A 24264-nucleotide genomic window follows, 5' to 3' on the forward strand; every position below is an offset into this window, starting at 1 on the left:
ATTTCCATTCTTCACACCTCGTTATAGGTTGTCCTCAGACATTGGCTGAATGAAGGGACTGCCCAGGCTACCTATCTCCTGGCAACCTTCACAAAGCTGCCTTAGCCTTTGTTGTGTACTCTGATGAAGCTGCCTCAGGCATCGAAACGTTAGTCCTCTGTCACGCAGCGGTGTAAATTAACTAAGTACATTTACCCAAGTACTGTACTTAAGTACAACTTTTACTTTACTGGAGTATTTCCAATTTGCAGTACTTTTAGTTCTACTCCACTACATCTCAGAGGCAAATAGTATACTTTTACTCCACTACAGTTTTTTGAAAAACTTAAGTTATTAGCTTCTTTGTAGATTTTGATTATTATTACAAAAGATACATTACCCACTTCAGCCCTATATACATTTCGGCCATTTGAAAATAGCTGTTCTACAAGCTCACAATGTGTCGCGATGTGATGCATTGTGAGCTTGTAGATCTGCTATTTTCAAAAGATTTGTATACATTTGAAAACTTGTGAAATGGGTCATTCTACATAATGGGTACTTTCTACTGTACTTTAAGTACATTTTGATACCAATACTTTTTTACCTTTACTCAAGTAAATTCTGAATTTCTGACTTTTACTTGTAAGAGAGTATTTCTACTTTGCAGTATTGATACTTTTACATAAGTAAAAAAAATTGCAATTTTCCACCACTGCTGTCACGATATTATAGCACCTGAATAAAAAGGCATTTAATATGTCTGTGATGCTCCAGCGCCTCATTCCTTCATTATCCTTAAACCTGTTTCCTTGTTCCTTCGCCTTGCCTTTAGGGTTCCTGGCACATTTGGCTATACGGTATCAGTCCAGCTTAACAGGTCTCTGCTTCATCTCTCTGTCAGCTAAGAGCCCTGATTTATTCACTTTGACTAAGACCTGTGTACTTCCTGGTCACAAAAAAAACTGTAAACAGTACAGTATCTCATACTGTAACCTTTCTCTTAGTCATAATTATGTGCGAACTGCATTTCCTCTCCATATTTATTCCAGTGGAACCCTGAACAGTTACATACCATTGTAATGTCCTCGAAACCAAAATTGTATAATCTGTAAAAAGTGTAATAATTATTCAGTACACAAATTCACACAAACGCGAATTTCCAAGTAGCTGATTATGTGCTTTTATTATTTTAAGATGCACCTGTGATGATTTTACATGATTATATTTAATCTTCATAGAAGAATACTGAAGCTGTGTAATACAAAGATGAGATAAATAAAAGAAAGTATAAGAACATGCAGCTGTGTTAAAAATAAAAGAAGATTGATTTTCTTTTGTGTGCATGACGTTCACCAACGAGGATCAAAAACATTGCAATATACTGCAGATCAGAATCACTACATTGATAATGCAATGCAACCCTAACCCATCAAAAGCATATTATGTCTTTCCAAAAAGGGACATTTTCACAGATATTCAAGATTTATGGCTGCATAGGTTTATACTTTGATTACAAGCATAAGTGAAGAAGGTAGGCTTAATGGCTTTGCTAGTTTAGCTTCGTTTAAACTTTTTTGAAAAGGCTTAGTTGAGTTTTGGTGTTTTTTTTATTGTAATATGGATTAGTCAGGGACGACATTCAACAAGGTCAGGAACATAGCCAAAATACCAATCTACAAGCTCACAAGTTCACAATTCGAGACAAAATAAGGACAGTTTCTCCATGATTTATTTTAGTTATAGTTACACCTTTGTGTCTCCTACCGGATACATTAGCCGGTAGGAGACGGTAATCAAATTATTGGCTTAGGAATGCGACAAAAACTAAAAAATCGCCATGAATTCAAGGCTTCATAGGGTGTGCAATTGATAGAAAATAAGTCATTTTTTGGGTGAACTACTCCTTTAAGTATAGTAAAAACACAAAACTTTTTCTTTCTTTTAGTTATAATTTGTTTTATTTGGTTCAAATTTTTATTTCAGTTAACTAAACTGTTTCGTCAATTCTAGTTTTCGTTATTTCGTTTGGTATTATAAAACCCTGACCTCATTTGCCAAGAATTTCCACAGTCATGACAGGTGTGTAAGTGTCTGCCATCGTGGTCCTGACTGTAAACTCGCCGTCTGTGTGAGTGATTCTGGAGCCTCCTTTACGTCTGACGAATCCGCTCTCTCCGTTGTAATACATCTCACTATAAAGATTGTGGCTGCAATCTTTGTCCATGCCAAAGAGTCCCGCCGCGTGCCAGTTTGAGTACAGGTTGAAGTCGTAGGGCACGGAGAACATGAAAGCCAGCTTCTTGCCGTATCCCTTCTGGGGATTGTAGATGTCGTAGGTGAAGACACCGACAGCGCCCTTCGCAGTGTGTGCTATCTTGGTGAACTCCACAATCGCCTCCTTGGAGGAGCCGATTTCATGTGGTAACTCTTTGGCACACTGGCCACTTCGAACGTACATCCTTAATAGTATAGGAAGAAAAAAGGAAGTTAGAGCCAGAGGCGTAATAAAGATAAAGAGTGGATCGACAGGCTCACAACGCGTCACAACACGACTATTTTCAATATAATTTTTTTGGGGGGAAAGAGAATTTTTTTGAAAATGCTCACCTATAATATAATCCAAAATAGGGATGACATGTGAATGCATGGTTGCAGACAAGAAAACACATGCATATCATGAGTAACATGTATTTTCACATTTGAGGTTAAATGTGAACACTAGGGGATGCCAATTGCCATCCCTGTCCTGAGACCCCAAACGACTCCCTTGGTTAGAGCAAATGGTGAAAAAAGGGGGGCAAAAATTATACATTTGAAATCACATTTGTAAAAATAAGCAAATACCTGGGATTAATGAGTGTATGGGAACTATGGTTGCTGATCGTAATGCTGCACTGGCGATGAGTTGGGAGGAGCGCAGCAACTGCGGTACCAACCGTCACTACTGCAGCAATCGGAATCAATGCCATGATAACTGGAAAGACAAAGTATGGCCAGAGTGTAAACAAGATGTTAAATCAATGCTCCTGACATTTTGACTTCTTTGATTGATTGATTGATGTACTTTATTTAGTAAGACATGAGAACAGTACATGGCAGTACATAACAGTACATGGAAGTACAAATTCGCAATACAAGGTCTACTAAACTGGATAGCTCAGTTAAGCACGTAGCTTGTTTAAGATGAGATCCCCATGCACACAAATCATGTTGACATATAAGAGACAGACAGATATACACACTACTATACAGAATGTCATACAATCAGTTTACAGGTTACTGGTATGAAGTATGAAGGGTGAAAAATATGTACAAAAAAGAAAGAGAGGGGGGGGGAGGGGTAGGTTAGGACATGGGGTAGGTTAGGACTTGGACAGGGGCCATTTTTGAATTGCAGCCTCCTGAAGGTGTATCTTTAGGGCATTTTTGAAAGTAAGTAGGGTTTTACACTCCTTTACTCCTTTTGGTAGGGCATTCCACATTTTAGATGAATAGCATGAGAAAGAGTTCATTCCCTTTGTTGTGCCAAATCTGGGTTGAACATGGTTTGTGGAGCTGCCTCTGGTGTTATGATCATGGACTTGATTAACATTTTGGAAGTATTTTGACAAATACAGGGGGATCCCAATGTTGTGGTGTATCTTAAAGACCAGGCCCATAGCAAGTTGCTGTACTCTGTCCTCAACCCTAAGCCATCCAAGCCTAGCAAAATGGGCATGGGTTAGATGGGCTTTGTAATTGAGGCCAAGAAGTAGCCTTACAAGTTTGTTTTGGGATGTTTGGAGCCTTGTTTTTAGGGCCTTGGAGGTGTTGTGATACCACGAAGTGCATGCATAATCATAATGACCTTGTATGAGGGCCCCTACAAGAATCTTCAGAGTATTCTTACTGACTTTACGAACAAGCCTCCACATCCTCCGTGTTATTTTGTGGACCTTTTTGATCGTCTTTTCAGCGTTTTTGTCACCTGAGAGGTTTGCCTCCAAGATGGAACCCAGGTAGGTAATTTCCTCCTTTCTTGTGATAACATTTTCACCCACTTTGATCGTGAAACTCTCAGCCTTTCTAAGGTTAGGGTTGGACCCAAAGAGGATGGATTCAGTTTTACCCAGGTGTAATGAGAGTTTGTTGTCGGAGAGCCAGATGCAGATCTTGTTGAGTTCAGTGCTGAGAGTTTTCTCAACCTGCAGCCTGTCCCTGTCCGAGACCAGCAGAGCCGAGTCATCTGCGAACAGGAACAGTTTGCAGTCGCAAGCTGAGGACATATCATTCACATATATCAGGAACAGTAGTGGTCCTAGTATGCTTCCTTGAGGAACACCACAAGTCACTGGGAGGGGAGGGGACTGGGTGCCGTTTACTTCCACCACTTGCTCCCTCCCTTCCAGGTAGGATCTCATCCAGTTCACCGACGTGTCATCAAAGCCTATTGCTTTGAGCTTATTGATCATAATTGGGTGATTAACGGTGTCAAAAGCCTTCTGGAGGTCCAGCATGACCATGCCGCAATATTTGCCCTTGTCGACATCTTGTTTGATAGAGTCGTTCAAATAGAGAAGGCATGTGTCAGTGGAGTGGTTTGTTCTGAAACCAGATTGGAATTCGTAAATTAGATTTTTTTCGGCAAGGTACTTATCAACCTGTTCATAGACTATTTTTTCCATGACTTTCGAGATGGAGCTAAGAATAGAAATAGGGCGGTAGTTGCCAGGGTCTAATTGGTTTCCTTTTTTGTACAGAGGGGTCACTCTTGCTTTTTTGAAGTCGTTAGGGACCCGTCCCTGTATGATGGAGAGGTTTATTATGTGGGTAATGATTGGGGCAATGGAGGCGGCTGAGTCTTTTAGAAATTTAGCGGGGATGTTGTCGGGACCTGTGGCTCTGTGTTGTTGGAGTGCACTCAATTTTTTAAACACCTCATCTGTTGACACAGGGGAGAGTTTAAAATCATCTTTGCGTACACCCTGTTTATCGTAAAATGAATCAACATACTCTCCACCATGACTCCCAGAGTGAGGGGGTAGTTTTTCAACTAACTCTGAGGCCACGGTCGTGAAGAATATGTTGAGGATTTTACTCACTTCCCGTTTGGATGAAATGAGAGTGTCATTCACCTTGAGGTTTATGTTTGTAAACCTGGTTTTCAATTTCTTGCTGCAGCCTAGTAGGTTGTTGAATAGCTTCCAGAGCTCACGTGGTTTGTTTTGATTTTCCTCAATTTTGCCATCGAGGTAGCTTTTTTCTGCTAACAACAGCATGCCATTAACCTTGTTTCTTAGCATGTTTTTCTCTTTTTTGAGTTTCGCTACGTGGGATTCGAGACCTTTATTGAAGCTTTTGGCAAGTTTGATCCTACTTTTATGATAGTCAGAACACTTTTTGTCTCTGACTTTCATGGTAGCAAGGATATCCGAATTCATCCATGGAACCGAGCGGGTTTTGACCCTGATGGTTTTCATGGGAGCCACACTGTCCAAATTTTGAATGAATTTGGTTTTGAAACTAAGCCAAGATTCGTCTACCTGTGTGCTGTTTAGTACGTCGGACCAATCCTGTTCCTCCAGTCTGTGATCTAAGTCCTCACTCTTGTAATTTTTGAGGTCTCTGATCGTGACTGTTTGGTGGTAACCGGTCTTAGGTTTACGTTTCTTTCTGGTGCAGAAGATCATGTTATGATCAGATATGCCACAGGTAGAAACACCACTATTGAGGATTTTGTCCTTGTCCGTTGTTAGAATGAGATCTATGATAGTTTGAGTGGAAACACACAGCCTTGTGGGCTGAGTGATCAGCTGGTGGAGTGAGTGCCGATTACAAAACCCCCTGAATGACTTAAACACTGACGCTTCCTTACGGAGCATGTCAGTGTTAAAGTCACCAAGAAGTACTGTCTCCTCATTGTCCACTTTAGCTAAACATTCATCAAGTCTATCATAGAAATCAGCCTGGTTAGGAGGTCTGTATATGGTACCGACTAGCACAGGTTTAGCATTTTCAAAAATGATCTCGACCCACACAGCTTCAATGTCTGCATCATTCAGGTCTTCGCGAAGGATGCAGACATTGTCTTTATGTACATACATGCATACGCCGCCCCCGTTTCTGTTCCTATCTTTTCTGAAAAGTTTGTAGTTTTCAATCTCAATATCAGTATCATCTATCGTATGATCAAGTTTCGTTTCAGAGAAAGTTAAAATGTCAACCTTACCATCATAAAACATCTGCTTGATTTGTGTTAGCTTGTCTCCTACAAGGGAATTCACATTGAGGTGTATCATGTGCAAGCCAACGCCAAACGATTTTTTCATTTGTTCAATGAAAAGATGACTGTCCACTGATAGTCCACAGAGAGGAGCAGTATCGGGGGGGGAGGGGGGTGTTGAGGTGTTAGCGTCCATCAAAGCCTCTGTTTCGCTGTGCGCGGCCATCTGTGGGGGTTGGGGGGGGGTGGGGGGTTGGGCATCGTCTGGTTCTCGGTGGTAAGCAACCAGCTGTGGGGCTTGGGGGATGGGGGGATGGGGGGTTGAGGGGGGCCTTCGTCTGTGTCCACGGGGGTCCATCCTGGTCCTTGTGCCGCCTGGAACCGCCAGAAGTGTCCGTGGATAGGTTTCTTCCGTTGCGCAGCGTCTCTCCGTCGCGCGTCGTGGAGCGGCGAGTACAGCTGTGGTGTTGATGCAGTCCGAGGGTGCGTTGGCTTGTTGGGAACGAGAGCTAGCGGCGTGGGTTTGTTGTTGTTGTGCGACGTTGTCGCTGGCAACGATAGCAACGTTAGCAGCGCTAGCTTCGTTGGCCAAGTTTGCCTCTCTCGCCAGACGGGCAGAAGTTTGCCTGGTGGTAACTGGGCCTGGATTAACGTGGATATCACCCGACAGGAGAAGAAGAATGATGATTAAAAATCTTCGGTCCATGCGTCCTGTCGGGGGCGCGTACTTTCTAGTCGAGTCCATGGTTAGGAGCATATGGAGAGCTCCAGCCGCGAACCCCAGATGCTTTGTTTCTGTAGTGTCGAGTAGGTAGAAGTCCGAGTGTTTTTCGTTTTTCATTTCCCGTGGATTACCCTTTTCTGTCTCCATCAGGTGTAGATTTTGTGGGTATTCTAGGAATGAATCCGTCGTCCACGAAAGGATGAAAATGAAAAGTAAATCCAGTGAAAAACTGGCAAATATGTTGCCGTGAGAGCGCGTCTCCAAACGGGAGCGCGGAGAGCGCGTCTTCATGCGACTTCTCATCTCGACGTCTAGACTAGACTCGACGTCTAGACTAGACTTTCTTACCCAGTGACCGACTGCCTGGAGTCATACACATGTCATTTCTAGTAATTTATTTATTTATTTCATCTATAAAATACAAATAAATGAATACAATAGGAAATTAAAGCTGCAAGCAGCGATGACTGGGCCCTCACACCTCTGTCCACGTTAGGGGCAAATATCGACCAATCAGAACAGGGAGTAAAGCTAAGTAACTCTAATGAAGGATAAGGATTTTCAACCGAGTCCAGTGAGGTGACTCATGACTCTGTACGACGAACTGTTGTGGCAAAATATAGATATAAGATATATTTCTGGTTCCTAGATCACTCGACCAGACTCCTGGCCAATTAGTTGTAGGAGTCTCTAGTGCAGTAACGAGGACACACACAATACCCTGTCAGCTTCATTTATGGCACCTAGATGCCCCTTTAATTATTCATTTATGTTACCTTTATTTTATCAGGTAACTCAATGAGACTAAAATCAAATTTACAAGAGAGACCTACAAATATGTGTGACTTCAAAATGTGTTAATAGAATTAAAATGATTGTCAACTGTTAGGTGATATATACAGAAATAAGAAATTACTTGTTCAATGTCATATTTTTTCTACATCAGTTTCACTGATACATTTCATTTGTAAGCTGACTTAATACAATTGTCAGATGCTGATCACCGAATGAATGCTGGCATTAACATCAATTAAAGTCACTCTTTCATCTGACTGTCTCACCAACAAATATCAAGGAACGACACAAAAAAGGTTAATCAATTTAATTAGTAAACATGTATTATAATAATATACATATATTATCCATTAAGTGATGACAATATAATGTACTAAATAAAAATGTTTAAATATTATCTTACTCTCTTCAAGCTTCAATATCTGTTGTCCTACACTGGTCTTCACTGTTGAGGAAGCTGGAGTTTTGGACGCACTTGTGAAAGTACCACACACACACACACACACACACACACACACACACACACACACACACACACACACACACACACACACACACACACACACACACACACACACACACACACACACACACACACACACACATTAATGAATGAATAGAATCTTTATTTGTTGGGTCACAAGTTAGAACCCTGGCTGTTCACGTGGATTTATTGAATATATTTTTTGTTATTAAATCACCAGTTCTCCAGCACGGACTCCTTCTTTCTTGTGTGAACTTGTGTAAACAAAACTATTTGTCTCCACCTTCCTCAACAACTGTACATTTACCCTTGATCAAACTGGCTAATAAAGTGATTCTGATTTGGAAACATGTTATATAGAGTAAAACATGAATAATAGTGGTGAGTGGTGACACTGTGGTATTGTAAATGATAATGATAACTGGCAATGTATGATGTTGATTGACATGACAAATAATGTCTCTGAACATCAGTATGTGGTCTATAACGGCTCGTTTAGCCTTTTTCTCACAACAGGAAACAGTGTGTTCGCCACATCCTGCCTCCTACTATGTGTGCTACTGCTACAGTAAAAAACAACAACGGTGCTCTTTGCTTTGTTCATATAATTCATATTTTGTCAAATTACTTGACGGCCATTTCATTGTAATAATAAGCACATGTCAACTTATAATTTTAGTTCAAATTCCATACAGTGTGGTAAGTGTGTGTAACTGTATCCAGTGATCTGCACAGGGAGTGGACAGTTTGATATGCATGAGGACATTTTTTTTTCCTTTTTTTTTAATCTCTGGGACCCCAAAGTACACTGTAAAGTCTGTGCTGGAGAACTGGTGATCAAATAACAAAAATAGATTCAATAAATCCACTTGAAGAGCCAGGGTTCTAACTTGTATCATCCGTAGTAACAACAAAACATCAGTTCCCTCTACACCAGAACAGAAGTAAACAACAGAACAATCCCATAATACTCTTCGCCAGCGCGCTCAGCCTGCCAACCACTTATAAGAACGTACGTACCCCTGTTTATATAGCATAGCAGCATAGGGTTACAGTTTGCAGGGTTAGTGATTTTGCCATGCAACCAATTGCTGGTGAAAAGCTGCTGCAAATATGTAATGGTATTTGATTTATTGAATTTCATAATACATTTCCTTATGCAATGCTATCACATATTTTCACCATGCAAATTATTCCCCCCATAATGGTACCGGTGGAGGCCCACATTTGGCCCAATTATTTGCAATTAGTTTTGCATAATCGTCATAATTGTTTCCATGTTGAAAGATTTTCACACATTTTGAAATATTTAAAAAAGGAGAAATAGCAGATCTACAAGCTTACAGCGCATTACTTTGTGACGTGTTGTAAGCTTGTAGATAAGCTATTTCTGCTTTTTTCACAGGTATATATATCTTTTTTTTTAAATATGTCAATGATGTCTTTGTATATTTCAGTTATTTGTCATATCTGCCCTGTGCAATTTGTGATTACGAAGCCTAATGGGCTTCATGTGTTACAAAGTCCAATGCCAAACACACAATTAAATCGTTAATCGCAATTATTTGAGTGACAATTAATCGTCCTATGGCCCAACTCCACCTCCAGCAGTGAAGGCAGGACTGAATGCATGTGTGCATGTCTGTTTGGCAACGTGCAACAAGTGGGGGCTAGGCTTTGACTTTTATACTACTATACTCTACTATACTATACTATAGTACTTGACTTGACTACTTGACTAAAAAAAAGACAAACAAAAACATTCCTACCTGGAAACAAAACGTATGTTCTTCTGTGTTCAATTCTACAGGAGCTTCTTGACTTCTTGTCATATGAGATACGACACAAAATGGCAAGAATTACAGTAAGCATGGGGGCAGGGCCTTGTCCAAATAGACCCCTCCCTTTTAAAACCAGCCCCTTGCCTTTGTCACCTCACGCAGTGGCTTAAAACTGCATGGATTTGGTAGACATGCCAGACTACTTTACTATAAGGTACTTGTTTTCACAACAATGATTTTCAGTTACAAAATGTTATAACTGAACAGCTGTACTGGATCACTCAGGTGTACTCTGGCCTTACAATAAAAAGATGACTTGCATAAAACAATCCACGTCAACTTTTAAATTAGCCTATAAATTTATACAGCATCTTATCTGATATGCACCACTCCATAGGTCACTGATCAAACGCATTGCGTTATGTTATAAATATGGACTCAAGGTTGTCTGTTTCACTGTTACATTACAACATAAAACATTTGAGTGCATACGGATGCAGGTAGGTATAGTACTCAAATGGTAAATATTAATTACTATTAATTGGTCTAGTTAAATAATTATTTCTATTATTTCTAAAAAACCATTAACAGTTTAGAGGGGCCACACATTGTACACTTGAATTGAAACTTGAAACACATAGTGCTGAATTATGTTAAAACTGCATGGATTTGTCTCATGAAATTCATTCATGTAACAGATGCCATATGTCCCCAGCAAATTGCCCTGCCAAGGTAAAGAGCAGTAACTACGAAAAAAAAAAAAAAAAAAATCACTGAAAAATGGGTTTAAAAGTGATTCAACTGGTCAGCCAAATGAGATATTGGCATATAAGTGATATTACACTAATTGTGCATCTGTTCTTGAGGTAATTGTTTATCCCCCAAAATCACAAAGGCTAATTTGACCTTTGGGATACACAAATAAGTCGGCGTGTCCAAAAACGTAGTTACTGCTCTTTACCTTGGCAGGGCAGAATATGACACACATGTTTTGGTCTTGTCCCCGCCTACAAGGCTACTGGACTGCCATTTTTAAACATCTTGCTGAAGCTTGGAACATAGAGTTGTCACCGGGTGCAGAGATGGCGTTGTTTGGATTTTGCCCAGATCATCAACATATTGGAAGGGGTATGAAGCAGAATCTTGCCTTTATATCTTTAATAGCAAGAAGAATACTACTGGAGTGGAAGTCACCACTGGCCCCTAAAGCATCTGTAGGCTATGGCTTAAAGACCTCATGATGTACCTAAATTTGGAGAAAATAAAATTTAATCTGAGAGGATCACCGGGCAAATTCGATCAGGTTTGGGACCCTATGATTAAATATATAACTAAATTAAAGACGTTTACAGGACAGATAAAGCAAACACTGCCATCGACACGTTGACAAGCTCTAGGTTAATACATGTTAAAGGAAGAAAATAACAGAGTCCTATGTTTCTTTTCTTTGATACACTCCATATGTACCATGGGGAGGGCTAGGAGGGGTAGCGAGGGAAATAATACATATTAATTGACTATTTTTTTTAATTTATTTTGAGTTAAGTGTATGTTACATGTCTGAATGTTGTATGTGGGATTGGGGTGGGGGGTAGATGTAAGGGCACGAAACAAAACAAAAAAATACTTTTGACATCCTATGGCAACTGTATTCCTATGTATGTGCTGGTCAAAAGCAATAAATAAACATTTAAAAAAAACTGCATGGATTTGGTAGACATGCCAGACTATTTTAAAATAAGGTACTTGCTTTCAAAACAATAATTTTCAGTTACAAAATGTAACTGAACAGCTGTACTGTATCACTCAGGTGTACTCCGGCCTTACAATAAAAAGATGACTTGCATAAAACAATCCACGTCAATCCGTCAACTTTTAAATGAGCCTATAAAGCATCTTATCTAATATGCACCACTCCATAGGACACTGATCAAACACATTGCATTATGTTATTAATATGGACTCAAGGTCAACTGATTCACTGGAACATTATAAACATAAAACATTTGAGTACTATACTGTACGGATGGAGGAATGCAGGTAGGTATAGTACTCAAATGGCTATTCATTGGTGTAGTTAAATAATTATTTCTAAAAACAATTAACATATGGCAGCCTTTTAGAATGTACATTTTTGGTGGGGGTCATTTTGTTTTTCTTTGAGGACTTGGCGGGCCGCATTAAGATGGTCAAATGGCCAGGTCCGGCCCCCGGGTCGTATGTTGCCCATGTCTGCTATATAAGCTACAATGTATCATGACAAATGTGCGGAAATGCCTTGAGACAACTTAAGCTTTCAAATGCAGTCTCTATTTTCAAAGGAAATCAAAGGCTGCGTGTATGGAGACCAAGCAAGTCGACTTGTCTCTGTGCCATCTTGTTTTAACAGGGTGAAGTTCGCCGCTGTGCATGTTGGCGTCATCTTGTTTCCTTCCTTCCGCTCTCATCAGAGCAGAGGATGTGGTCATAAAGAACCACATGCCTTGCAAATAACACTGCCTCTCTGCAACCACCATCTCTGCAGGCATGGATGCCGATTTATGTTGGGTGGGTAGGGTACTCAACAACAAGTCACACACACACACATCAACTAAGTTTTAACCCCTTAATCAGAAATACCTGATGAATGCGAGTTGGAAACCTTGTACTCGCAATAAAATATTGGTTTGCTGTAAGTGAAGACTGTGCGCAATCACCATTCTTTCCTGTCTCATGCACTGGCTGCCTGCTCCTAATGCACCTGTGAAAAAGGACTTTTTTTTTTACTACATTTCAAGTCATACAATGATTCATTTTCAATTCAATTCAATTTCATTAAAGTGTCAAATCACAAGAGGTTGTCTTAAGACATTTTACATGTAGAGCAGAGACCCGACAGTCCCACCCTGAGCGAGCAATTTTGCGACAGTGGCAACTGTCATTATTGGCTGATGATAAAACCATAACTGGCATAAGGACTTTGCAGATTACAGGGAGAGAGTTTGAATGACCGAAATCTGTTCACAATAGCACACGGTATCAGAGCGGGTACATCATGCATGCATCCTGTGCACGTTACAAAGCATCACACAATAGTCATCCGACCGACACATTTCCTGTGGGTGCTCGGCTTTACCCATTGGATTGGCGCCAATGTCTACAGACCTCTGCGCAAACATACACTGAACAGAGAGAAAGTTCTATTGTCTATGTCAACTGTAAGCATGCAGAATGAGCATGTAAGGTATTGTGTCATATCACCAGATGTTATTTATAATCTGTTGTAATCACGGTAATCAAAACGCCCTTCATGACAGTTACTCTACGCATTTAATTTTTGGATTTATTTTAGAACAGATGGCCTCAGTTTAAAGTTAGCTCCATGTCCTAATCTTTGAAGCTGAATATCATTGTATCTTGACAAAAAGGTCACAGTTGATGGCCCGCCCTGGATCTGCGAATTTTCACCAAATAGATTTTCTTTATCACCAAAGAACATTAAGAACCGAACCAGAATATAATGAATGTGATCTAAGTGCAGCTTTGTCAGCGATGTGTCACTCATGTGTGACTCCTGTTATTTCCTCATGAGAAAATAATCATCTTTTGAGGCACTGGGGTTCACGCTGGTCCCGAGGAAGACTAAGCTGACCGTGCTTTTGCCGTGGCGGCCCCAGAGCTGTGGAGCAATCTCCCCCCCCACATCCGATCTGCTAAGTCCATCGAGATTTTTAAGTCCTTACTAAAAACTCAGCTTTTCTCTCTGTTTTTTAACAACATCCACACCTAAATAGTCCTAATTTAACTCCTATCTAACGTTTCCTACCTTCTGTGTAGATAGGTGTACTATAAAAGTACAATCTTGCTCTGTGTCTGTGTCTCCTCTATGCATACATGTTATGTGTTTTTGTTCTTTGATTTGATGTAATTGCTTTGCTTTTACCTGTGCAGCACTTTGGTCAACTAAGGTTGTGTGAAACTGTGCTCTATAAATACAGTTTGATTGATTGATTGATTGATTGATTGATTGATTCATTGATTGATAAGTTAGCAACTCCCATGCAGATGACATTGCCGAGTCTCGGACACAGCAGAGAATGTAAGGGTACTACTACTGGCAGTAGGAATGGAGTGCAGGATGATCTGCCTCAAGCTCTATGCCAAGAAAACAAAAGTATCTGTATTTAACACAGAGGACATCATTGCCACTGCAGACTGGACAGTGCTCGAGGTAGTCGAGGACTTCAAAGGACTTTTATTTGTCCTTGTATTTTTAAAAGCATGTACTTTTGAATACTGAAGTTTTTTTAAAAGCAATTACTTTTTTACTCTTACTTCACTACAGTACCGCTCTTTAAAGGCTGTACAGTCTCAATACCTTGGAATCTCAAGGAACAGATCATGCCCTGCTGAATTTAAGTGTCTTGCAACAGGGGAGACATCCCTATTTCTAACATTAGCTTTGTGTTCACCTATTCTTGTCTTTAGTTCTCTCTTTGTTTTGCCCACAGAGCAAAGTCCACATGGACAGAGTACTGTACTTAAGTAGAATTTTGAGGTATTTGTTACTTTACTTGAGTATTTTCCTTTTTCAATAGTCCACTACAGAGGCAAATATTGAACTTTTTATTCCCCTACAATTATTTGAAAACTTTAGTTACAAGTTACTTTATTTACATTATTATAACAAGACATATTTGAACCAACTAAGCCCTATTTTATACTTAAGTCTATTCAAAAATTGCGAATCTACAAGCTCACAACGTGTCACATGGTGATGTGTTATAAGCTTCTAGATCAGATTTTTATACATCTTGACTATTGGACTTGTTACAGAGAATTTCTGCACTGTAGTAATGATGCTTTTTTTTGTTGGTGATCACATTTTATTTTAAACAGTGGATGTTGAATCCTAATAAACAAAATATATCCTCACTTCACCCATTTTCAACCATATCTTCATATAATTGGTCCTCACTAATGATCATGATAATCACATTTTTGTGTACTCACTCTGCCTGTCATTGATGGGCTGTGGCCAGTATCAGGAACCTGCCTACGAATGTGATCATAAATGTGATTGGTAGGCGATCAAGCCAATAGAAACTCAACCTTTCTCTTCCTGGAAAGTTTGCATGCTGAAATAGAAGCCCTCTTATATTAGTAAAAGAAAAATTAAGGGACAAAAATTGTACCATATTATAATGAGAATGAGTAAGAAACGGTTATATGAAGATCGGTTAACTTTAAAAGGGGTGAAGTGGCCTTTTAAGTGACTTTGTGCAGCCTTTTATTATTTTAAACTGTCATAATCATAATCATAATCACATAAATACAAAAAAAGAGAATATCATCGGGACCAAACAAGGTCTATTCATAAACGTAAAATAGCAGTTATCACTTCTGAACCCTTTAAGTGACCTTCACATATTGTCAATGGTGGAAGAAGTACTCAGAACTAAAAGTAGCAATACCACAATATAGAAATACTCTGTTATAAGTGAAAGGCCTGTATTCAAAATGTGAGTACAATTGGCATCAAAATATACTTACAGTACAAAGTACTGGTTGTGTTGTAGTTACAGTATGTTAATACGATACTTGGTTGATTAAATTAAGAAAATGTGGGCTTTCAAACCAAAACACTTGATCTACATAGATGGTAACACTAATGGTTATGAAACAGAGAAGTTTTAGTCTCAGGTAGGCTATACTTATGTACAACTCAGCCAGGCAGGCATATGTCTTGCAGTGGAGTCATGGCAAGGTTCCCTACATAATATGGGGGGGGGGGGGGGGGGGCACTGGCCAGCGAGGCCTCTACCTATTTATGTAAATGACTCCAATTCAAACCTTTGATCAACCACTATGATGTAAACGAACTCATCATCAAGGGTTGGATTGGGGCTCGGGAGAGAGAGATGAAGTTTTTTTCAGACATTTAATGACTTAAACCCTCGATACTTTGCAAAATTGACCTTTGGCTCTGCACTGCTGCTATTCATGTGAACCAATCTCTGATCAGATGGAGAATACACGGGCCATGCTAACACCCTACACCAGAGGAACTAGCAGAAGCCTCAGATCTCACCTTTCCCTCCCTGTCTTCCCCCTCTCCCTCTTTTAAAGGTGCTGTCAGTGATATTTGTCCTATTTTTTCCATTTCCATTGTACACTCTCAGAGTTATAGATCTTCCCACAATCAACAACTGGGGACCATGTGGAAGACCCTCAAGGACCCTTGGGGGTCCCTGGACCCCACTTTGAGAACCACTGGTGTGTGTATGTGAGTTGGAAAATGTGATCGGTTGTGTTATAGTTTGATGTCTCATTCAACCATCTATTTAATTTGTGTGTCATTTATGGCCAATAGGTGTGAGCCCCACCCCTGCCCAATACAATCATTATCGCTGATCTCTCTCTCTCTCTCTCTCTCTCAGTACTTGAGTAAATGTACTTAAGTTACTATTCATCCACTGGCATTAATTATACAATAATAAATGCTCTCGTTCTAGAATAAAGATAGCAGTACTGTGATCATTTAACTCAATCAATCATCATTGTCACCTCCCTCTCGCTGTCCCCCCCAAGCTCTCACTCGTATAAAGCTTGTTTGAGGGGATCATTGCTCCATTAGTGTGGAGTTCACAGGCGACACTTACACTTGTAGTACTTTATACTTTCTTAAATCATTTGAAATGAGACTTTGACTTCTAAAATAACTTTTACTTTGACAATTGCTTGCTACTTATTGGAGTATTGGAGACCACTTCTGATGAGCAAATTGACCAGGGAGGCAACACAGCAAGTCCGTTCAATAGCTTGGTAGTGGTTAGGGGGAAGGAATAGTGCTAGTGGTGGAAAGTAACTAAAGTACATTTGCACCAGTACTGTACTGGAGTAAATATACCTAATCCTTCTACTCCACTACATCTCAGAGGTAAATGTTGTACTTGTTTACTTTACTTTTATTTACATGACAGCTTCAGAGTAAATAAATAATCAAATTATGAATCAAACTTTTACAAAATCTTTCAAAAACTAGCAGATCTACAAGCTCACGACAGTTTGTATCGTGACATGTTGTGAGCTTGTAGATCTGCTATTTTCGAATAGCCTAAGTATATAAATAGGGCTTGACATCCTCTTTTTTTTTGTTACCAGAAATCAACCATGGAGACACTTAAGAGACGTATCCTGAGCGCTCTGGAGGAGCTGGGAAAACAGGAGTTTGAGACGTTCAAGGTGTACCTGAAGCAGGAGTTTGAGCAGTGGTGGCATCTGCAGCTGTGCGTGAACGTCGAAGGCCTCGGCCACGCCGCCACGAGGGCGTACACCGCCGACCTGATCGTTCAGACCTACACCAGCAACGGAGCTCAGATCATGGTGAATGTCCTGACGAAGATCCACAGGAAAGATCTGCTGCAGAGGTTTCCAGGTGGGTGAACAACAGATAATTAGTGGTGTAAAGTAGCTAAGTACATTTACTAAGTACAATATTGAGGTATTTTTGGGCGGTGCAACCGCCCCTATATGTGAGGTTTGGACACCATTGTACCCCCCTAACCCTGCACCGTGATTGGCCACCATTGTACACCCCTAACCCCTACACATTCAATGCAAATCTATTGGCTGACTCTAGTTAGGACTGTGATTGGCTAGTGAAACACATGACACATGTGCATAGCCCTATAAATAGGACTATGCACTTAAAAAAAACACGTTTATGTTTTTTGTTTTTTAATGAATCACCCATTGTGGACCAACCATTGTTTATTTATTGTTTATTGTTAATAAATAGCACCACTTCAGAAATATTACTTTTCTTTAAGTGAACTTCCATCACTGTGATGACCACTGTGACCACACCGCCCCCTTCACACTAGGTGTGATGTTTTACTCTACTGGAGTATTTCATCTTCTACTCCACTACAATTATATGAAAACTTTAGTTACTAGTTACTTATTTTTACAAAACATAAATGAACCACTTCAGCGCATTTTGTAGATCTTGTAGATCGGCTATTTTCACGGTTGAGTCCCTGGCTTATCTTTTCAAATCGGGGTCCATGGGCTAATATGTGTCAATTTGGGGGTCCTTGACTCGAAAAAGGTTGAAAACCACTGGAATAGACCAATGTGAGATTTGCATTCCCTTCTGCACTGAACACTGAGGCTGAGGTTAGGGCATTTTTTAATTCCATTTGGAAAAGTGTTCAAAACAAACTATTTATTTTCATCTCTGCATGTGCCATCCCTGTGTTATTCCGACTGGCTGGTCTCCCAGACGTCCCTACACGGTCCTTATCACCTGCCAGCCGGCCTGTCCCTCCATCCGAGCCCTTTGTCTTCAATACGAGACCTGCAGCTTCTGCTGGCCACGGAGGGCCTGCACTCCAAACCAGAAGCCATTCAAGGACAAGGTTTGTACTTTGTACTAACTTGAATCAAAATGCGTGCGTGTGCGCGTGTGTGTGCGTGCGTGCATGCTTGTGTGGTTTTCTTATAAACATAAAAACATTGAGCCTGTATGTTAAAAGCTGAATGACAAATACAACTCTCTCTCTTTCTCTCTCTCTCTCCATGTCTCTGTCTCCCTATGTCTCTCTCTCTCTCTCTCTCTCTCTCTCTCTCTCTCTCTCTCTCTCTCTCTCTCTCTCTCTCTCACTCTCTGTCTGTCTCTGTCTCTCCCCCTACCCCTCTCTCTCCCTCAAAAGGAGCATAATATCAATAGGAAGTGAAGATGTGGTGCAATGTGATGGACGGGGGAGCAGGACAACTGGTATGTTATTGTAAAAAAACTCTTAGTTTAGTTTTATTTAACCCATTAAGACCAGAGGCCGATTCTACAAATTCCTTCTAAATCAGTAGTTCACAATTTTTCAAAAATGTAAAAAAATAGCAGATGTACAAGATCGTAGCGCAGCACGAAGTGACGCGCTGTGAGCTTATATATCTGCTATTTAATCAAATCTAAAATATTACATACTTTATTCTATCCCGGTTTTAATGGGTTAATATTATTTCTATATCAATTCTTGTTCTGGATTTGTCTAATTAGCAAGCATATAATTTGTTGTTTAACTTTAACTTTTTCTTTTTTTTAACCCCTGCAGTTTGATTTGGTTAATCTAATCTAACAATTGTCCCACTTAGCCAGGAAAAAGGCCACCCTCTCTCTGGAGTCTTTCCCAAGATCTCCTCCCTGTTATATTTTCTTCATTATGTGAACAAATAAAGGGCATATATCACCATATACCACATAAAAAATCATCTACTAAAACTTGAATTGAAAGTGCTGTATTGAGTTAGAAATGTCTAATTGAAATGTTGAAATGTAATTATTATTAAATTATTAAATCATTATTATTATTATGATCTCTATAGGCGTAGGATTTTGGAGACTAAATGGTAGAAAGATTGCTGCCCTGAAAGAGTCCTACCAGGATCTGATGAGGAAGAGGAGGATAGGGTAAGAAGCATAATGTTCTAGTTTTTTTTCAATTTATTTCTTGCTTTTTACAGCCCTTTTCTCCCCAATCTAGTCATTAAGCCAATTAATTCCTCCCCACACACTTTCCTGTGTTGTCACTGCTGTTGTATCCTACTGACTCACCTTCCACCAATGAGGAACTCCCACCAGGAGAGCGTAGAGCCTTCTCCTAACAATTCAACACACTTATTGTTTTTGAAAAACATTTTCAAAATGCTCGATTTTCGTTTGGCTTAAGTGGTTGAATTATGGAGATGTAGAACACATTAGTCAATATGCTTCAAGTCAAAGTCATGACTTGCTTGAATTTTGGCAAATTTTGGCAAGTGAAGCAATGTGAAGCTCAATTTTTGTATTTAGAAAATACAGGATCTTTGTAAGAGAATTGATTAAGAAAATGAGTTTTCAGTAATTTGCTACTGTATTGAAAAGAGGATAAGAGAAAATACAGTATTGTAAAAAAAAATCACACCCTGTGTGAAGGTAGCGGCACCTTTGATACATTATGTAATCGATATGTGTTTATAATGTGTTTATAGCCATGTGTCACGTGAAGCTTGACCAGTCACTTTGTTGACGGGTCTGACCAATCAGAACGTTGACGGGTCTGACCAATCAGAGTGTTGACGGGTCTGACCAATCAGAACGTTGACGGGTCTGACCAATCAGAGCGTTGACGGGTCTGACCAATCAGAACGTTGACGGGTCTGACCAATCAGAGCGTTGACGGTGAACACGGACAAAGTCAGGTATAGAGCAGGATCCGCTCTATACCTAAAGGTATAGAGCGGCTAGCGCCGCTAAAAAGAGAGAAGAAAATAAAATACTGGATTTGTGTAAGAGAAATGATAATAATTCAAAAAATATTTTTTGGTCATTTGTCTGGAAAATAAATGTGTGTTTAAAAAATCATGAAAAATCGTATCGTGAACCTAGTATCGTGATTTGAATCGTATCGTGAGTTGAGTGAATCGTTACATGCCTAACATTTATATATATTTCCCCCCAGTCGCACAGATGATGAACCTCTTGAAAGGGTGGAAGAGCTGGACCTTCCAGCACCAGAGCTGCCAGCAGTACATACAGACCTGCAGCATCTAGTCACCCTGACCCACCACCAGCTGTCTGCATTTCTGTGCATTATATGCAGAGGTTAGTAACTCACACATTTATGCTCTAATGCAGTGGTTCTCAGCCTGTGGGTCGGGACCCCCAGGGGGGTCCCCCTATGATTTTTGGGGGGTCCCCAGACGATAGTGAAGTGACAATTTAAGGAATTTTAAAACCTTTTTAATACCTCAAGAAAATAAAAAGACCAAATACTGCATCAAAAGTAGGCCTACTCAACAAACTATACTATAAAACATTGGCCAAATTGTCAAATAATATAAGAAAGAGGCCAAAATTGTGAAAATAGCCGATCTACAAGCTCACAACGCCTCGTGTTGCGAGGCGTTGTGAGCTTGTAGATCTGCTATTTTCACAATATTTATCTGTGGAGCTAAGTCAAACAAAATGGCGGGTCCTCAGTTCAAATATGATTATTTTGGGGGGTCACGGCCTGAAAAGGTTGAGAACCACTGCACTAATGCAGTGATTCTCAAATCTTTTTCACTTTAATGACCGCCAGTTTGATTGATTGATTGATTGATTGATTGATTGATTGGTTGATTGATTGATTGATTGATTGCATACTATATTAACATGCTTATCAACAGTACAGGCAGTACAGTCAAAGTTTTGCTAGAAGGATAATACAAAAAGTCCCCGGGGGCTTGTTTTCATTGTTGTCCATTGCACTCAATTCATCAGCAATACAGTATATATAATACACAATACACAAGTACAATACCATAAACACGCTACAACACATAATGCAATAAACCAGTAGAATCATAAGGTATATTTACAGAGAAAGTAGGGGAGGGGGCGGGGGTCAGGGGATTCTACTAACACGTGATATGCATTATTAGACCATGAACCCCCATTTAATGCAATCTCTGGGACCCCAGTCTACACTGTAACATCCTAAGTGTTTATTTGAGTGTACAAATGGAACAGGTCCATTTGGTTCAATTTGTATACTCTCAGAGTTACAGACCTGTAAGGGACAGATTTCAGATTAACATTTTCAGGCCAAGGACTCATTGGCTGCAACTGCAAGAGAGACAAAACAGGGGCCCCCACTACATATTGTGTATTCGTATAAAATTGTGATGCATATTATTATTATTATTTTGAGAAAGCGTTCTATGCAACTTAAGAGGCTTTCAAAGCTATAGATTACCATACTGTAGGGGTCTTCAACAGGGGGTCCGTGACCCCTAGGGGGTCCTTAGAGTTACTACAGGGGGGCCACCAAATCTTTGTGTGATATGATTTTTATGTTTTACATCAACCACTTGAACCCTAGCATCCCTTTTCTGAGGAGAACTTTATCCAAAAATAGCCGATCTACAAGCTCAGAACGCCTCGCAGCACGAGGCGTTCTGAGCTTGTAGATCGGTAAAAAAAAAAAAGAAGTTAATCTGAAATTCTATTTTATACAATATAGAGGGGGTCCCTGCTTCATCTCTCTCTCAAATAGGGGGTCCTTAGCCTGAAAACATTGAAGACCCCTGCCATACTGTTGTCCGTTGAGAGATTTTACACTAGAGCTTGTAAAGATTCCACAGGCTTTTATTTCAAGTGACTATGTGCTGTCCGTCTTCAAGTGATGCTGCAGCTTTGATGGCTTCATAGATTTGTTTGTTTGACAGCATAATACCAAAACTGGGGGTCCTTGAAATTAAAATGTGTTTTGTCATTAACCACTGTCCTAAACAATGTTTGTGAATGTTGCAGATGTGATGCAGAACCCAGTGGTGGCGCCATGCTGCCGCAGTCTCATCGGCTGTCGGGTCTGCGTGGCCCAGTGGACGAGAAACAGGCCATACTGCCCCAAATGCAGGAATGGATCGTTCCCAGACAGCCTGTTTGAAATAACAGGGATGGAGGGAGTGACCGCTGCTTTGAGGGACTCCATTACAAATTTATGAATTACGTAGTTGAGCTTGTAGATAAAACAAGAAAGAAATTACTTGGAAGTCATATTCTACCAGGTGCTCTGTGTGTGTGTGTGTGTGTGTGTGTGTGTGTGTGTGTGTGTGTGTGTGTGTGTGTGTGTGTGTGTGTGTGTGTGTGTGTGTGTGTGTGTGATTGTTTTCATAGACCTGATTACTTGTTTTTCGGATTGCTTGTTTCTCTCGCCAAACCTGGCAACATTAGCGTCACAGAATCTGCGACGCTAAACGCTCTAATGTTTTTTATATAAGTGTTGGCAACATTTTGTGACACCACACGGGTCTTCCCAACAATAGCTAAGATTGAAGTCAGTGTGAACATGGCCAAATAATAACTTAATAGCCAAACTAGGTCTAATGAAGCACGCTAGCATTTAGGCTAACCCTCCTGCCTGAGGCTGCAGTAAAACTTGCACTGTCTGTGAATGAGGGGAGCAGCGGAGCACGGTTACTGCGGGGGGGGGGGCGGGCCGTCTCCCCATTCGTGTCGCCATTGGCTTAAAGGAGTGAAGGACAGCCAGGACAGCCAATGACACTTAGGTGTCACTCAGGTGTCGCTTAGGTGTCGGACTAGTACCCATTGTGTCTGTAGACCCGGCGCTCTTCGAGCACCTGGTAATAAATGGTTGCTGTGATCAGTTTGATGACATTTTATTTAATTGGTGAATTTAACTTACAGTAAATTATTATTATTGTTATTGTTGTTATTATTGTTATTATTATTATTATTATTATTATTATTATTATTGTTATTAACTTTCCACAACCCTGTTGTTCATATTTAGCATATATATGAATTGTTCAAATTTGATGGGAATGTGTCTGTCGACCACAAAAGTGTCTGGACAATTGATGTAATAATTCATTCTTGCCTGCTGTAAATGACATCAATAAAGTGTGTGATTTGGTTTGATGATAAATCAAATGCACTTTCCAAGAACTGCATGTTCGATGATGAATAATCTGAGGGAGTTATTACACTTTCAACCTGGTGTCCTTATAGGCCTATTTTGGGCATACATTCAAAACAATATTCGTACATTTCCTTACATTATTTTTTGGAGCAGTTTTATGCCTTTATTTGACAGTTACAGTAGAGAGATACAGAAAATGAGGAGAGAGAGAGAGAGAGTGTGTGTGTGTGTGTGTGTGTGTGTGTGTGTGTGTGTGTGTGTGTGTGTGTGTGTGTGTGTGTGTGTGTGTGTGTGCGTGTGTGCGTGTGCGTGTGTGTGTGAGAGAGAGATCATTTGGCGTAGTTTTTCCAGCAAGACCCAATTTTGCAGCCTCACTCTTGTATTTCAATAGCAGGTGAGTCTGTTGATTAGAGGTGTTGCCTCCAGATGCTTGCACCTCCTTACCCAGACACAGTTTACAGATCATTGACATTCTCAGGTTCCCTATCAGCATTGGGTTTAACACCAAAATATCGCCCAACAGGTGCCTTTGACCTGGGTTTTGACACCAAATCCCCCGCCTCTGCCATTGTTTGTCGTCTTGTGTAAACTGCAGTTTGTATAGAGCGGCCTTCTTTCTCCTCCCCCCACTCTTGTCACGTGATACGCTTCTGTGGCTCTGTGCCCTGCATGTGACTGTCCACGATTCAAATCACGATCCAATCTAAATATTGATAACAAGCTTAGTAATTTAAAGAACGAGCATGAATGCCACACAAAAAATAACTTATATATTTTTTTAAAGAAAAAAAGAAAACATGTTTTCCTTCGTTTTGTTTTTACCCAAACAGCGCTATCGGTGTGCAAGT

The 24264-nt window shown here is 40.2% G+C and overlaps 1 protein-coding gene across 1 annotated transcript; it reads right to left on the minus strand.

The window, feature by feature from the left end:
- Positions 1–1138: 1138 nt before the first annotated feature.
- Positions 1139–10018, minus strand: LOC311037643 (DELTA-actitoxin-Aas1a-like). Its single transcript, XM_084046882.1, has 4 exons — positions 9957–10018; positions 8107–8160; positions 2827–2956; positions 1139–2441 (listed from the first exon to the last, which is right to left on the minus strand). Exons 3-4 carry the CDS (start codon positions 2949–2951, stop codon positions 2030–2032), a joined length of 537 nt encoding a protein of 178 aa, XP_083903008.1. The 5' UTR covers positions 2952–2956; positions 8107–8160; positions 9957–10018; the 3' UTR covers positions 1139–2029.
- Between the last annotated feature and the right edge of the window lie 14246 nt (positions 10019–24264).

This window comes from Gymnoscopelus microlampas, assembly GCF_963454915.1.
Source record: "Gymnoscopelus microlampas genome assembly, chromosome: 2".
In the NCBI taxonomy this organism is placed as follows: Eukaryota; Metazoa; Chordata; class Actinopteri; order Myctophiformes; family Myctophidae; genus Gymnoscopelus; species Gymnoscopelus microlampas.

Bases quoted from the DNA above. Each gene is read 5' to 3' on its own strand.
- LOC311037643 (XM_084046882.1), bottom strand. From the start codon at position 2,951: ATGGCATTGATTCCGATTGCTGCAGTAGTGACGGTTGGTACCGCAGTT. The intron at 2,442-2,826 runs GTATTTGCTTAT...TATACTATTAAG, and splicing joins CATACACTCATTAATCCCAG to GATGTACGTTCGAAGTGGCC.